The sequence below is a fragment of the Sinocyclocheilus rhinocerous genome, unplaced genomic scaffold (genome assembly GCF_001515625.1).
Source record: "Sinocyclocheilus rhinocerous isolate Xijiao unplaced genomic scaffold, SAMN03320098_v1.1 scaffold1507, whole genome shotgun sequence".
In the NCBI taxonomy this organism is placed as follows: Eukaryota; Metazoa; Chordata; class Actinopteri; order Cypriniformes; family Cyprinidae; genus Sinocyclocheilus; species Sinocyclocheilus rhinocerous.
In genome coordinates this window covers 485,078-501,592 of record NW_015659940.1, presented here as the reverse complement: position 1 = coordinate 501,592, position 16,515 = coordinate 485,078, and the positions used below count along the sequence as shown (strand labels likewise).

The 16,515-nt window shown below is 36.9% G+C and overlaps 1 protein-coding gene and 1 pseudogene across 2 annotated transcripts; one reads left to right on the top strand and one right to left on the bottom strand.

Annotated features, from left to right (window-relative positions):
- Nucleotides 1-3,828: 3,828 nt before the first annotated feature.
- On the bottom strand, nt 3,829-12,774 carry LOC107724560 (AN1-type zinc finger protein 1-like; annotated as a pseudogene).
- Nucleotides 12,775-12,904: 130 nt separating this feature from the next.
- LOC107724563 (charged multivesicular body protein 4c-like) lies at nt 12,905-15,741 on the top strand. 2 transcript variants are annotated; one of them, XM_016533538.1, is made up of 5 exons: nt 12,905-13,311; nt 14,389-14,566; nt 14,789-14,897; nt 15,149-15,271; nt 15,383-15,741. In XM_016533538.1, exons 1-5 carry the CDS (start codon nt 12,909-12,911, stop codon nt 15,416-15,418), a joined length of 849 nt encoding a protein of 282 aa, XP_016389024.1. In that variant the 5' UTR covers nt 12,905-12,908; the 3' UTR covers nt 15,419-15,741. The 2 variants fall into 2 exon arrangements, with proteins under 2 accessions (XP_016389024.1, XP_016389023.1); XM_016533537.1 differs by having other exon boundaries at nt 15,149-15,275.
- Nucleotides 15,742-16,515: the final 774 nt, after the last annotated feature.

The window sequence follows — 16,515 nt, the reverse complement described above, 5'->3', positions numbered from 1 at the left end:
AAGTATACAATATTTAAAAATACAAAGCTTTCAAAATCATTTAGGTTATTCAAAATGGATTCACAAAAATGCAATCCTTCTATACCTTCTAACACTCATCACTCTAACACTTAATCTAACACACTTTAAACTTATCAGTTTGTTAGTCCAACCATTATGCCCTGATCTTAAAATGGCAAATTTTGCAAAATGTACAGTGTTTGGACCAGGACCAGGATTAGAAAAACTGTGCTACCTAAAGAACTTGCTGCAGAGAACATAATGTAAAACACAACTTCACAAAGTTAACTAAGGTAATTCATCTAAAAAATTACATACATATTATGGGAATATTTTAAATACCTTTCGCTTGTGACGAAAGTTGCTTTCATCAATCATAACGAACTCCCTGGGGTGTCCTATTGTTAGGCCCTTCCTTCTGGCATACAGCTTTATAGAATCTTTACAAATAGCTCGAACCTTTTTGGCCATGCTGCTGAGTGTGCGTGAGCTTCCAGCAATGCCATCTTCAATCATGTCGATTTGTCTCAACTGAAGGCCTTGAGCAAAACTTTTTTAACAAAAGTGACAAAAATGTGCTGTTGGTATTTCTGGTCAAATACTTTCAAAATTATAAACATAACAGACTATAACATGTATTTTTCAAAATTAGACTATAACCTTTTTTTTTTTTTTTTTATGTTTTTTTACATACCGATATATGAACTACATCCAGGAGAATAAATTACACTTTGACTTGGCAAAAAGTGATTCAGACCTCACTGACTTGAATCTTCCCTTATGTCTCTTCTGTGTACAAGACCTTTAAACGTAATAAAAGATTCTAGTGAGTAAGACCATGTGTTATATTTGTTTACATTTTCCTAATACCACAGCAGACATGTAAAATTAATAACAATATATTGAAAAATAATAACATTATGAATTATTAAAAAGATAATTTAAGCAAGCAAGCTCTGGTCAAAAATTTAGTTTAAATAATAATAATAATAATAATAATACTTACCAAACATAGTTGTCTGCTTTGTTGGGTTTATGAGTCAGCTTCATTGTATGTTGGCATAAATTGCACTTTATTTTTGCTTTAAGCAATTTTTTTTTCTGGAGCCATTTAATCAACTTCAATTTCTTCCTCTTTGTTTGACGTCCTTCAATCATTGACAGCAATTTTTTATTTAATGACCGACCCATGTCACCTTAGAAATACATAAAAAAAAATTAAAGTATTTAAAATAATAGTAATATTAACAAATACATTTATATTTAGTATGCATGCAACAAATGACATACTCAACATGGATAACAAATATATTAATGACTGAAAACTGTCAATGCCAATTTTAATATATATTATCATTAGTAGCTATATTAAGGTATTTTATGAAGTTTTGTATTACATGTAGCATAAATATATCAGAATAACAGTAACAGTGTTGTACCATATATGCATTTCATGTTCTGACGAAAGAAATAGGCATAATTAAATAAATAAATTTTACATGATGTGTCACTGGATTGTTCGTAATTTTCCCCCGTTGCATCTGTAATCGGCGCAGGCGCAGGCGGCGGGCTTTTTTATCAGGAAGTGGCGTTCAGGAAATAAAAATCCCGAGAGATTTTTAGCTATACAATTTAAAATCCTACAAGACAAACTTATCATTAACTTTAAAATTGTTAAGCGATTATTGTATAGAAGCCACCAGTCTTTGTGATTTCAGCTTCATTTAAAAAAGAAAAAGAATAAGAAAAGAAAAACTACACTACCCACAATCCTTCAGCACATTGCAAAAAAAGAGCGGCCAGAGGTTATCCAGCGCATACTGGTAGACTGTGGAGGCCACAACAAGTTTGATGATGGCGAGTGGACAGACGGATGACATTTTAGACTCTTGCCATCAGACCAGAGGGAGACCGAAGAAAAAACAGTCTCGGGATGAACGCACAGAAAAATCCGGTAAATTATGCACGTTTATCAGCTACGTTTATCAGATACGGTTAGAACGTTTAGCACGAAACTATTGAGAAATTGTTGATCCTGGTTTGAATGTTAGCAATAACTGAGAAAACGTAACAACTTTTAACTTAAATTTTTAACTAAGAAAAACTCTCTCTCTCTCTCTCTCGTCGGTGTAACGTAATGTGTTCAGGATGATTTTCTGCTCTAAATAAAGCAAGTGAAACAGACTCTTTACATTAATACTAAGATCCTTTTATTTTCTAGATAAACCACATGGAGCAGCGCCAACTGTTTCAATGGCTTTGGCTAAAGCCAAGGCAGAGACTGACACCTTGAGGGTGAAATGTCAATATCTGCAGGAGAAAATAGAAGATTTGACAAAAGAACGAGATTTCCTTAGACAACAGCTGTCAGAAGGTAGTTGTTGTGAAAGTTTTGTGTTGTTTTAGTGTTAAAATGTATAAAGACTTTTTTCTGTTATTTGGAGTGAAGTTAACATGTATACTAAAGTCACAAATGCAGGCATGCAGTATATGAGTATTAACTGTTGTTGTTCTTAAAAATTTTGCTTTGTTTTGTATTTTTTTGTGCTGGCAAAGATTGCCAGTGTTGACCAGTTATGTAAGATAATACAGGTTCTGAAAATGTAAGTGATGAATGGCTTTCACTCATTTAAGGTCGAGTAAAATCAATAATTACTGCTTTGTAACGAACCTACAAATGCTAGTAACACATCAGTTAATGTTGAAATACACTTTACAATAAGGTTCACAAATTCCATTTATAAATGCTTTGTTAATAGTAAGTCATGTTAATAAAGGGTCTACAAATGCTAGTAACACATCAGTTAATGTTAAATAGATTACACTTTACAATAAGGTTCACAAATTCCATTAATAAATGCTTTGTTGAATGCAAGTAATGATAGTAAAGTGCATATAAACACGAACACGTCGATTAGACGTACAGATACGGTCCTGGCCCCACCGACGCAATATAGACATGATCTGCACGTCGGGCCGACCTCTCATGTTTGTTGGGGTGTTCAACGCACCACCGTTTCCGTTTAAAAAACGTTTTGCACCGTTTTTGTCGGGGCTGAACACAGCCCTGGTAAGATTTTTAAATTTCTCAGTTAATTTCTGAATTTTCTATTAAAATTTGTAAAATTCGTCAAAATGGTTGTGAATTAATTCATAGGAATTAAATTACACATATTTTATTTTGATTATCAGTGTTGCTTGTCGCGTTTTGAAATGACCAACGGTTATAACCATTCAGATCGTTTTCTGAGGTAATCTCTTGTAATATATCCTTTCAAATTGCACATGAATTAATCAAATGTAATTATTTTACCATTTTGGTGTCAATTTGGTTTATTTTCCTTTGCTGTTTTGTTGTTGTTTTGATTACTTAATAACAGCGAGCAATACATAATGTATTGGGGGCCCACTCTGCTTTGTGTGGGCCAGCCCACACTCAGCCCACATTTTGGGCTGTCCCACTCGGGCCGCACACGTGCCCCGCATTTCACCCCGGTATTGGGGCCCACAGCGGGCTGCCCGCGCGGGGAAGATTTTTTTGCCGGCAGTGGGCCCACATGGGCCCCGGGGCATGTTTGCTGGGAAGTCCTCTCCCAATAAAGACGTAACTTTGCATTAATTAACTGTTAATGTGAATAAATGCATTAATATATGTGTGAGTTAACGTTAACAAAGATTAACTAATGCTGAACAGAGGTGTTGTTCATGGTTAGTTCATGTTAACTAATGCATTAACTAATGTTAACTAATACAACCTTATTGTAAAGTGTTACCGAATAAATTAATAAATAGAACAAAAGAATAAGCAACATGTCTTTGACCCATTTATTAAAGAGAAGTAAATTGGAATATATTTACAATAGACAGTCCAATCCGACACTTTGTTTCCTACTTTCCTCAAACTATTTTACTATAACACTCTTCTGAATGGTTGTGGGATTTTGATTCAGGAGGAAGATATATAGTCTGTGACATCATCCAGTCCAGAGCTCTTGTTATCCAGATACTCCAGAATGACGTTGTCTCCGTTGTGGCACAGTCCTATAGAACAAAGTTGAATGTGGTGCTGTATAGCTGACATTAGCTGTGAGCACATTGTTGTTGTTCTTCAGACTGGCCTGAGATGCAGCAAAATCCACTACTTTGCCAACACTCCACTTAGAGCAGAAGAACATGGGCAAACTAGGGTCTTTAGCCTCTTTGGGCAGAAACACCTGGAAATATGTCCGTTCTGTCTGCAGAGGAGGAATTTCTGCTGTAATACTTGTCATAAATGAATGCAAAGGAAGGTACTTTGTAATATAAGTTTGGCTCTGATACCTGTGGCAGGCCTTTATCTCCTGACACATGCATTTTAAGCTTCATCAGAGCAACTTTTGCAGCAGTTGCATCGTTTTTTGCTCGTTTTCTGCCTTTACTTGGTGGTGCATTCTTCTTTGACTCTGTTGGAAGTATTGTGGAGATTATTCTTTGGCTTTCTAAGAATTATTTGGCAACACAAACTCTTCAAGATTAGACTCTACTGGCCTCATGTGGATAAGAAGAGTATGTACACCAAACAGCAGGAGACAGCAATGCAAATAACTTAAATCCAAGATAAAACAGTGTACTTTGCAGTGTACTGCTAAAATTCTGCTAAAAGAACTGACCCACTATCTTCTGCACCAGCTCCTGTGTTGCAGCCATGCGAGGCTTTGGTGTCTCCAGTTTCTCACACTTATGGTCATCCTGATGCCGATGTCTGAGACCAGAGGAAAACAGTCAGGTATATAGATGAGCACAGCATTTTAAGTAAGGACACAACACTTAGTACACCAGTTGCCATGGTTATATTCACAAAACATTATTTTAATGAGGTTTTATCTATTGTTTTCCCACTATAGTCTCTTTGTCCATTAGGTGAGACTTCAGCAGTGTCAGAGATGTAAGGTATGTTTGTAAAGTATGTTTGCAATAGGTTTTATACGGGAGGCAGAAGTGTTTTTCACAGTGTGGGCAGATGACAGGCAGCAGCTATTTTTCTTTGCAATCCTCAAAGCTACATGGATATGATGTGCTTCCCCCAGACCCAGAGATTGTTTTCTTCACCAGCACCTGAAAGAATTAAGAGAATCATCTGTAACAGCCATTTAAACCCCAGGAATCAGTTAAATAAACATACACACATACATTTATACACATTATACATTTACATTTGTATTATGTATGTATGTGTATATATTTATTGTATATATTTATATGTAACATTGAGTGTGTGTGTGTATATGTGTGTATATATATTTATATATATATATAAATAATTTTTTTTGTTGTCTTTAGTAAAACTGTTTCTGACTCACCTCTGGACAAGAGTGAGAGTCCCCCGGTGATCAACTGGGGATCACTGTGAGGGGGGTGAATTTTTTTATAACTCATCCGTTTAAATTATATTAAGCCTTAAAGTTCTGCATAATTAAGGGCGTGGCCACTTGAGTGACAGGTGGATTGCCGCTGCTGACACTGCCGTCGAGCTAGGTGGGCGTGGTTTCAGCAACCAGCTCCCGCCTCTTTGCCCATTTTTGATTATCCGGGAGTGATGCGCTGCCAAGATCGCGACGACCGGCTCCGCCCACTTTAGGCTTTAAAGCGCTCTTCAGAAACCTACGGGTGACGTCACGGACACTACGTCCATGTTTTTTTTTACAGTCTATGGTTAACTGGGGATGTGCGCGTGCACGCAAGTATGTTTACCTGAATTTCCAGCAGATGTTAGACGGCGACAGATTTGTCACTGCGATATTCCAAATATCATAGATTAAAAAACGTGTTTCACCAGTTGGATACATTGGTATCATGCATAATAAAGCGTTTTGATTCCGCGGTGTCCTTTCCTGCGTATTTCACGCTGTTTAGGGAAGTTTGCTATGCTCCCATGTCACGCTCACAAACCACGCCCACGTTAACATGGGACAATCGTTTCAGTGGATGATCAAACTCTTTAACGAACTGAAGTAAAAAAATTAAGTATTTTCTTTTCAATATTACTGTATCACATTGTGTCTGTAGTGTGCTGTCATGTGTTCTAATGAACAGATATCGATTACGTTAAAATTAGCAGTAGGCTACCTAAAGCAAACAAGAATTGCAAAGTCCTTTGTTTTTATTGACAAGCCTGCTGATCTGTAGTTTACTGTTGTTCTTAATCAAATTATTTATTTTCTGAGTGATTATATATGTGTGTGTGTGTGTGTGTGTGTGTGTGAAGAAGAAGAAAAAACAGGGGTGTATTCCAGAAAGCACGGTTAACTTACCGTCAGCTAAACCCTGAACTTTCGGTTGATTAACCCCAAACCTTGCTTACTCGAGGTATGTGGTTCCAAAAACGCGTCCAGGAGCAAGTTCATTCAACTCAGTATGTTCCTGGTTAAGACTCAAGACATTCTCAACAGAGTGACGAATCGACGAGTCGCTATGGAAACAGACGCTAAGAAAAAGCTCGCCATGCTGTTTTGTTCAATGGTCGTTTACATGCTTAGTGCATATTGCCACCTAATTGATGGTTGTGCAATCCAAATTTTTATTTTTTTCCCGTTTGATCTTTAATCCTTGAGAATATGAATTATATTGTTTGTTTAATGCTAATTATATATTAAGTGATATCAGATATGTATTTTGATTTAGAATTTAGACACTATAGAAAATGCCGATCCATGTGTGAGATGATAATATAAAATGTAATAAATAAATGTATATAATATAATATAATAAATTAAACTTTACCTTGTCATAGTGTTTTATAATTTATACAGATAACTGTTATATATGCCAATAAAATAAATATAATAACCATGTTAGAATAATATATTACCTTATTTATTACTTATATTAGCGCTTCATTATTAACATATCATACAAATATGATATATATATATATTGTAATATTATATAATGTTGTCACGCCCACTGAAGGCTCGTCAGTAGATCACACGTGCGCTGATAGCGCTGAAGTGAACTAACCCTGGAACATAACCTGCTCTGGAGCAGGTTATCTTCAGAGAGCAAGTTACTATGGTTACTTACATAGCCTGAAAGTAACCTCCGATTTTGGAACCGAAAGCTGAGGTTATCCACTTGCTTATCCTCACTAAATTCTGAGTTCATGAATCCTGCTTTTCATTTTACACATAGGCCTACTAGGCTCTCGTCAGACTACTTGTGTTTCCGACCATAGAAAACATGTTATGAGCAGTGCAGGATTCAAAGCCAAACTCTTTAATACTGTTCTGGTGTGATGAACACAGGAAGTCATTTTTTCCACAATTTGTATGAGCGATATATGTCATATGTATGGCATGTTTAAATTTTTAAGGTGACAAAGTGTTTGACAGGTGTTTATTAAAAGTGAACCATGCTGTAGGATCTTTCTTACTGACTCGTAGGTTCTTTTTCTAGTTTCCATACTGTCTTTTGTATGAAAGTCCTGTGACAATCACTCAGCAGCCACAACGTTTTCATGACGGACATAGGCAGAACATGATACTGTGATTATGAATTAGTACATATATGGCTAATATTGCAAAAGACAGAATACATCACTAACCTCATAATCATTTAGCATCTCACACAAATATGATACCTCTCTCCCAAACATTAATTAGAATAGGAAAACCTTCAATATTTACTTTATTGCAGACTTCTTGAACTAAAAATATGACACAAAAGTCTGTCCGTTTCGTAAATAATAAGTGTGGGCCTCTTTATATGTAATATAACTTTGAATTATGCCAGTTATCTTTATTTCAGTGTTAACAACCTCACGGACATTTGGATTCAGCCTTTGTGAAGATTTTAGATGACCCTAACACCTGTGAAGAGATGACAACCCCTGCAAGAACTTCAGATGACCCCAACTCTGAATCAACATGCAAAACTGCAGAATTATACTTATATTGTAATTATTGCAATCACAATATGTAAATCATTGTCTTAATATGTTTGTGCTTAACTGAAAGATGTTAATTAACCAGATCCAGTCTGTATCCAAACCAGATGGTGGATCAGCACCTAGAGACGACCACAACAGCTCTGAATGTCAGCGGAGACCATGTCAACTAGATGTGCCCTGGAGACAGATCCCCTGCAAAGCACAACTGAACTGAGCAGGAGGATGGCATCACTGAATGAACGATTAACGATGAACGATGATTGACTTTAACTGAGAAATTGACTGTTGACTATTGTCCTCATTTTAGAGCTGCTTTACAGCAGAAATGAATTTTGTTCGCATTATTGACACACTATTTCCGTATTTAACACTGTGTATTGTATAAAGCGCTATATAAATAAAGGTGACCTCACTTGACTTGACAGACCTCTTATTATAAAACTGTACATTTCTGCAATATGGATATTACATCGACAGTCATTTCTGACGTAGCAGATTTCTCTTCATAGTAAAAGAAACATGCATTTTATGTAAAGCTGCTTTGAAGCTATGTATTGTTAAAGGGGGCTTTCACCGTGGACGAAGCGGAGTCCAGCCCGGGGTCGTCATATGTGGTTGCTGCAAGCGCGCCGGACGCTCCTTCATCGAATCTCAAGCCCGTTCTCAAGCCTGCTCGCCTCTGCTCACTCAAGCCGGCCTCCACTCACTCTAGGCTTTCTTGTGGATCATCTTTAGAAGAGGCTTCCTTCTGGGACGACAGCCATGCAGACCAATTTGATGCAGTGTGCGGCGTATAGTCTGAGCACTGACAGGCTGACCCCCCACCCCTTCAACCTCTGCAGCAATGCAGTAACCTCTGGATATGACGCTGAGCACATGCACTCAACTTCTTTGGTCGACCATGGCGAGAGGCCTGTTCTGAGTGGAACCTGTCCTGTTAAACCGCTGTATGGTCTTGGCCACCGTGCTGCAGCTCAGTTTCAGGGTCTTGGCAATCTTCTTATAGCCTACGCCATCTTTATGTAGAGCAACAATTCTTTTTTTCAGATCCTCAAGAGTTCTTTGCCATGAGGTGCCATGTTGAACTTCCAGTGACCAGTATGAGAGAGTGAGAGCGATAACACCAAATGTAACACACCTGCTCCCCATTCACACCTGAGACCAGAGGAGAAACAATAATGTACAGTATGTGGAAAATAATGTGTTTTTTAACCTTAAACTGCATAAACACATTTCATTACACCAAATACACAAAATAATGTTCTTTTTAGCAGCATCATATGACCCCTTTAAAAGTTTTTTTATTTGTGAATTTGCTTCAACACCTTAATTGTGTCACTAATTTGAAATTATATGCATAATGCAAAACTATAGTTTGTTTATCACTCATTCTTTAGCAATATAAAAAAAAAATTAAGAAAGAAAATGCTTGACATGTCCCTTTAACCACAGCAATATTGCTGCTCAAATTACATTGACACAAATTTAAGGAATATTTTTGAACAACTGCCTACACACGCGTTGCAAAGAAACAAAGTAAACACCTTATTTAATGCATTTACAATTGTCATTAGAAAAAAAAAACATTGAAACGAATGTAGCCTAAGCAAAATAATCTGGGCGTGGTCTGTGAGACGCGACATGAAAACGCATTAAAACTTCCCTTAAACGGCGACTGATACATTGGGACATCGACAGGGGAAACAACAGAGTCCAATAATGATACAAACATTCACAAATAATGTAGAAAGCTTTGAAATCTGTTCCGTTGAAAATTCCCTGTGACGAATCTGTGGAGGTCTAACATCTGCTGGAAACTCGGGTAAAACTATTGCGTGCACGCGCATGTCCCCAGTTAACACGATCCCCAGTTGATCCATAACACCGGCAGTTATAGGGTTAATGCGGGAGAGACGAGCGAGTTAGGCTGGTGCTTATTGCACATTATTTAGTATCAAAAATCTCCTCAATATATTAGCTAAATATTACTGAACTAAAAAATTAATAAAAAGTTACACTTAATGTGTTCAGTGACTTTTGACTGCCAAGGAGTATGAGAACATATTAAGGCTGTCTCTTAATCACTGCCTAGAATAAAATGCTACTGTAAAGCGTAGCCAGCTTAGTAATCAATGCACATTATGCCTTAATATTTACTAGAAATTGCTGCCAATATAGTGAAACTGCTGTCTATCCTTTTCAAACCCATTCACAGCACAAAGTTGTTCGGAACTATCGTGAGCTCCATTAACCACGTGACTACATGGCGGCGAGATCAAAGCATGTCGCAACTCTGTTTCTCAATTGCTCTAGGCTACGCTTGACAGCTGTGCTGCCACAGATCCTTGATATCTGATGATATATAAAAACAGCTATTACGATTTAAAGGGGTCATATGATGCGATTTCAAGTTGTCACATGAAAAGATATAATAAAATATTTACAAAAGTGTGAGGGGTGTACTCACTTCTGTGAGATACTGTATGTCCCCACTGGATGCAACAAATGCCTCGTTTGTAATGGGTTTTAATGTTTATGTCTCGTCGCTCCGGCCGGACACGGCATCAACAGTATGTGAGGGGCGTAACATTTCCGTCACACGCTTGAGGTATTCGGTCAATCACAACGCTCTGGATAGCTGGCCAATCAGAGCATACCTCGCTTTTCAGACCAATGAGGTTTGTAAAAATCGACGCGTTTCAGAAAGGCGGGGCATAGAGGAGAAACAATAATGTACAGTATGTGGAAAATAATGTGTTTTTTAACCTTAAACTGCATAAACACATTTCATTACACCAAATACACAAAATAATGTTCTTTTTAGCAGCATCATATGACCCCTTTAAAAGTTTTTTTATTTGTGAATTTGCTTCAACACCTTAATTGTGTCACTAATTTGAAATTATATGCATAATGCAAAACTATAGTTTGTTTATCACTCATTCTTTAGCAATATAAAAAAAAAATTAAGAAAGAAAATGCTTGACATGTCCCTTTAACCACAGCAATATTGCTGCTCAAATTACATTGACACAAATTTAAGGAATATTTTTGAACAACTGCCTACACACGCGTTGCAAAGAAACAAAGTAAACACCTTATTTAATGCTAAGCAAAATAATCTGGGCGTGGTCTGTGAGACGCCACACGAAAACGCATCAAAACTTCCCTTAAACGGCGTCTGATACATTGGGACATCGACAGGGGAAACAACAGAGTCCAATAATGATACAAACATTCACAAATAATGTAGAAAGCTTTTAAATCTGTTCCGTTGAAAATTCCATGTGAAGAATATGTGGAGGTCTAACATCTGCTGGAAACTCGGGTAAAAATTTGCGTGCACGTGCATGTCCCCAGTTAACACGATCCTCAGTTGATCCATAACACCTGCTTCTGTGTTCCAAACTTTAGCCAATAGAGGCGATATAGTGTTACATGAGAAAACATTGCAATGAATAATAGAGTGAATTGTCTCAAATCAAATGCCTCATTCAAGACTTCTCCTACACTATTAATGAATCTACTACACAAAAAAACTTAAACACCTGTGTCTCCCCGTATACTGTAGAATTACCACTGCATGGTAACACCATGGTATTCAATAAATACCAAAGACGTGTCACTCGTATAGTTTTGAATGGGGAAAAAGGCGGCAACGCTCAATACGGCCGCTCAATCGCAGGAAGCCCCGCCTTCTGAATGAAAGATCCAATCGCTAATTGGTAAAGTCAGCGCGTCACTGCAGCTGCCGTTAGAAGTCCCGGTTGCTATAGAAACAGTCAGCGCTCAGACGTGCGCTCAGGACTGCACATGCGTACTGGCTGATCTAGCCTGAAAAATACGCTTTTTATAACGCTATTTGTGCAAAAGTAACAACATTTATGACACAGTTGTTGTCAGATTTCTTTGGTGATTTCAAATAGGAAATTTAATCATAAGCTTAGTGAACAGTTTTGGAGAATTTTATGTTTCCCCATTCAAAGAGATAGGAGTTGCACTTGCATGCCCGAGCAGCGTTTCAAAGATGGCCGCTGAGTGACATGACTAGTCTTAAAAGGACTTTGATAAATACTATGGTAGTGAATGATATTCTTGTACCATAGTAATCATATGCCATTCCAAAAATGCCATGGTACCATAATGATAGAAAAACATGATAGGACCACCATAGTACTTTTTCTGTCCAGTCATTTTCTTGTCTTTGTTATTACTTATATCTGTACCATTTAATTTAATTAGATGTGTTAATACATATTTGAGATTAACTATTTACATTTACATTTAGTCATTTAGCAGACGCTTTTATCCAAAGTGACTTACAAATGAGGACAATAAAAGCAGTCAAAACTAACAAAAGAGCAACAATATATAAGTGCAAATGACATGTCTCGGTTAGCCTAACTATTTATATTATAAATGTAGTGTCTTCAAAGTCAACAGCACAAAATCTTACCAAAACACTCCAGAACAGCTGCTACATACGAATGGTAGAAAATCTGCATTTAAACAAGTGATTGAAATAACTCGAATGATATTTCCTTTTTTATATAGAAATCTAATGAGTATGAGAGCAGATGACTGCTGCTGATTCACATCCCACTGATGTTACACTTATGTTTACAATGCTATTTGAATAAATAAAGACCCTGGAAATAGATTGTAATTTGTCATTTCTACTAGAAATAACTCTATTTTCACCGGTTTGGATGGCAAATCTTAAAAGAGTGTACCTTTTTGTTTGCAAGATTCAATGTCACAACTGTTCCATTCTGTATTTCAATGGGCGTGTCTTCAGAGACGTTAGGCGTATTCGACATAAGCGACGCTGCGCTGACCGATCGGTGCATGACTTCAAAGTACCGCGAGAGCTATAGAGAGCAGACAGCTTCGTGAATCACTCTCGCGGTACTTGATGTGATACACCGATCGGTCTGTGTAGCGCCGCTTCAAGTAGAATACACCTTTTCACGTGGAGCAATTTATGTGCGCACAAGTGTTGAATTTCAGGAAGAGTAGGATTGGATTATGTCGGTGTTTTGAATTGAACTTGACTTCAAGAATTGCCACTTTCTCTCGCGATCCTGTATCTGCCAGATGTTTTAAATCAGTTGGATCTTTAACTGGAATTAAAAGCAATACCTTCAAAATGAGTAAAATTTCAAAGATGTTTAAAGTTAGCTCATCAAGCTCATCCAGCTCCAGGCCTAGTTCTGGATCCGTTTCTAGATCTAAGCATCGGTCCCGGTCTGGTCCATCACCCCAGGAGGCCATCAACAGACTGAGAGAGACAGAGGCAATGTTAACCAAAAAACAAGAATACCTAGAGAGCAGAATCGAGCAGGAGATCATGATTGCCAAGAAGAATGGCACCAAAAACAAGATAGGTATGTTAAATAGGTCTTTCTGTTTACAACGGATGGGAATTATGTAATTTTTTGTAACCAGAAATTTAATGAAAGTGATTGAATGTTTTGTTTGTCCTGATAAGGTTAATTTATTATTTTTATTTTATTATTATTATTAATATTATTATTTACATTTAGTCATTTAGCAGACGCTTTTATCCAAATCGACTTACAAATGAGGACAATAAAAGCACAAAGCAGTCAAAACTAACAAAAGAACAACAATATATAAGTGCAAATGACAAGTCTCGGTTAGCCTAACGAAATTATTTGCCTATGTTGATGAATCGCAATCATGCTCTTCACTGACACTGTTGTGTTCTTCGTAAACAAACTTTTGAAATAATTAAATACAAACAGGGATAAAGTTGTTGTGGTGGAAATGACACCAGAACCGTGGGACATTCGTGTTATTTGTGCAAAGATTTATAAAAATTATTTTCACAAATATTTACCAAAATGTTTTATTTCACTCGTCATTTAGATATTACAGTTTTAAAGATTATAGTTTAACAATGGGGAAAAACATAATGGTAAAAATATATTTTTTTAGCATTTTTTTTTTAAATCAGCTGTAAATGATTAAAAGCAAGGTGTCTGTTATATAATATGCTATTGAACGTGTCATCGTTTACATCTGGAAAGTGTAACACCCCACTGAAACATGTGGGTGAAACATGGCTTTTGTTTATGTAGAGTGACGCCCTGTCACTCATAAAAACATGCTGTTCATCGGGACACTCCTCATTTTACAGTTGTCCTTTGTGCATTTACACAAGCATGTAGTTTACACCCAGCGGCCAAGGTGCATTCATTTAAAAGGCAGATTTTTTTATTTTTTTATTTTTTGGACTACACATCTTGGATTTCTATCTGATTTTTCATTTACTTTTTCATTTGATCTTGCAGAATTTACAAAAGAAAATATAATTTTGTAAAATTTCAGAAAAAATATAATTGAATCATTTAATTTTAGTAGTTTAATTCTGCTGTGAAATGTGTGATGATGATGACAATAAGAAGCAACATTATTAGATCCCAACATTTTTTTTTTAGCTGCACTTCAGGCTCTTAAGAGGAAGAAACGTTTCGAACAGCAGCTGACGCAGATTGACGGGACACTGTCCACTATTGAATTCCAGCGAGAGGCCCTTGAGAATGCCACCACAAACACAGAGGTTCTGAAGAACATGGGTTACGCAGCTAAAGCCATCAAAGGGGTTCACCAGAACATGTGCGTGTCATCACTGGTTTTCTCTACACTGCCATTGAATTATATAAAAAAATTCTGTTATCTGTAATTTTTTTTTTTTTTATAAAGACGATAAACCCTATAAATGATTATTGCATACTATTGCATAACTTTGACCAGTGGATTAAAAAGTCAACCTACTGCTTCTCATTGTGTGCAAATGTCATCAGATCTCATCAATCATTCTGTCTCTCTCACTTTCAGAGATCTGGATAAGATTGACTCCCTCATGCAAGACATTACAGAACAACAGGAAGTAGCTCAAGAGATCAGTGATGCCATCTCAAAACCTTTTGGTGATCAGTTTGATGAGGTAGCAAATGGCTGCAATATAACAAAGAGTGAAAAATTTAAGGGGGTCTGAATACTTTCCGTACCCACTGTATATATATAAAAAAAAAAAGAGTAATTAATTTCCCCCACATTTAAAGTTTATAAGGGTGTTTGCTCTGGTTCATCATTTATTTATTTAATATCGCAGCTTTTTAAAATGTTTCTGGTTATTTATAGCGGCATGTTTACTTTGATTTATGAAGTGATCTGTGCTCATTTATGTTTTTTTAGGATGAATTGTTGGCAGAGCTGGCAGAGTTGGAACAGGAAGAACTAGAAGAAAGTATGAAGAATATGGGCAGATTACCAAGTGTACCAACCACCAAACTGCCCAGTGCAAGACCAAGCCACCGTGCAAGTAAGTATAAAGACACCCACACATTCTTTTAAAATTCAGCAAAAGACCAACCAGGCCTTTTACACAGTCTCCACTTCATCTAAATGTCTGTTATTTCACTCTTTCAGCCTCAAAGAAGAGAGTGGAGGACGATCATGACATGAAGAGGTTGTCTGCATGGGCTTCATAAGCAGCAGTACAAACTCTTTCTTCTTTTTGCCTTTTGTTAACTTGCACTCTTAGCTCTACATCCAAGAATTTGTGTCAAATTATAAGAGCTTTTTTATATACAAAAGTAGAGAAATTAAGCTACACATTTGTGTTCAAGCTAATTATTTTGTTGTGTGTTGATCTTTAAGATGAAGGATTACTTTGGTGGCAACTTGGTGTAAATAGTAACATTTTATTAGTGAAGGATAATAAACTGTTGAATTATAAGTAAATGTAGAATCAGGGTTTGGTTAAAAAATAAACTTTATTTATTAAGTGCATGATTTAAGAGTGTGCTTACAATGTTGTAAAGTCTTGATTTTGACACACAATATATGTTCCAGAATGCCCTTGAAGGGCACTTCGGGAAGGGGACGCCATTTGTAGGGACGTTCCAAATGAACTGAATCCCTTCACGGAGGGCCCTTCCAGAAGTCCGTTAGCGAAGGGAACGAAGAACACGGAAGTGGTTTCCATTTGTGATCATGTGATCTTTGGTTAGGAGATCTTGCGATGCATTTTAAAGCAAAGTTGGGGTTGATTTCGACTTCACATACAAACGTAAATAGAATAGTCTAATTAAGATTACTAAACTACAGTCATGGCCAAAAGTTTTGGCAGACATAAATTTTGTGTTTTGCATAGTTTGCTGCTTCAGTATTTGTAGATTATTTTTCCACGTTTCTATGGTATACTGAAAAACAATGATAAGCATATCATAAGTTTTAAAGGCTTTTATTGGCAAACAAATATAATGAGTCAGTATTTACAGTGTTTATTAGTTCTTGGAGTTGATCACAATTTGTGGGCTTCTGCTTGTCCACTCGCCTTTTTAGGACTGATCACAGGTTCTCTATGGGACCGTTCACCTTTTCTTCTCCGAACATTCGATTTTCCAGATGTCCCAAACAGTCGGAAGGGAGCTTCATCAGAGAAATAACTTTGCACCAGTCTTCTGCTGTCCAATCCTTATACATCCTGCAGAATTTCAATCTGTCCTTGACATTTTTCTTGGAGAGAAGTGGCTTCTTTGCTGCCCTTCTTGACACCA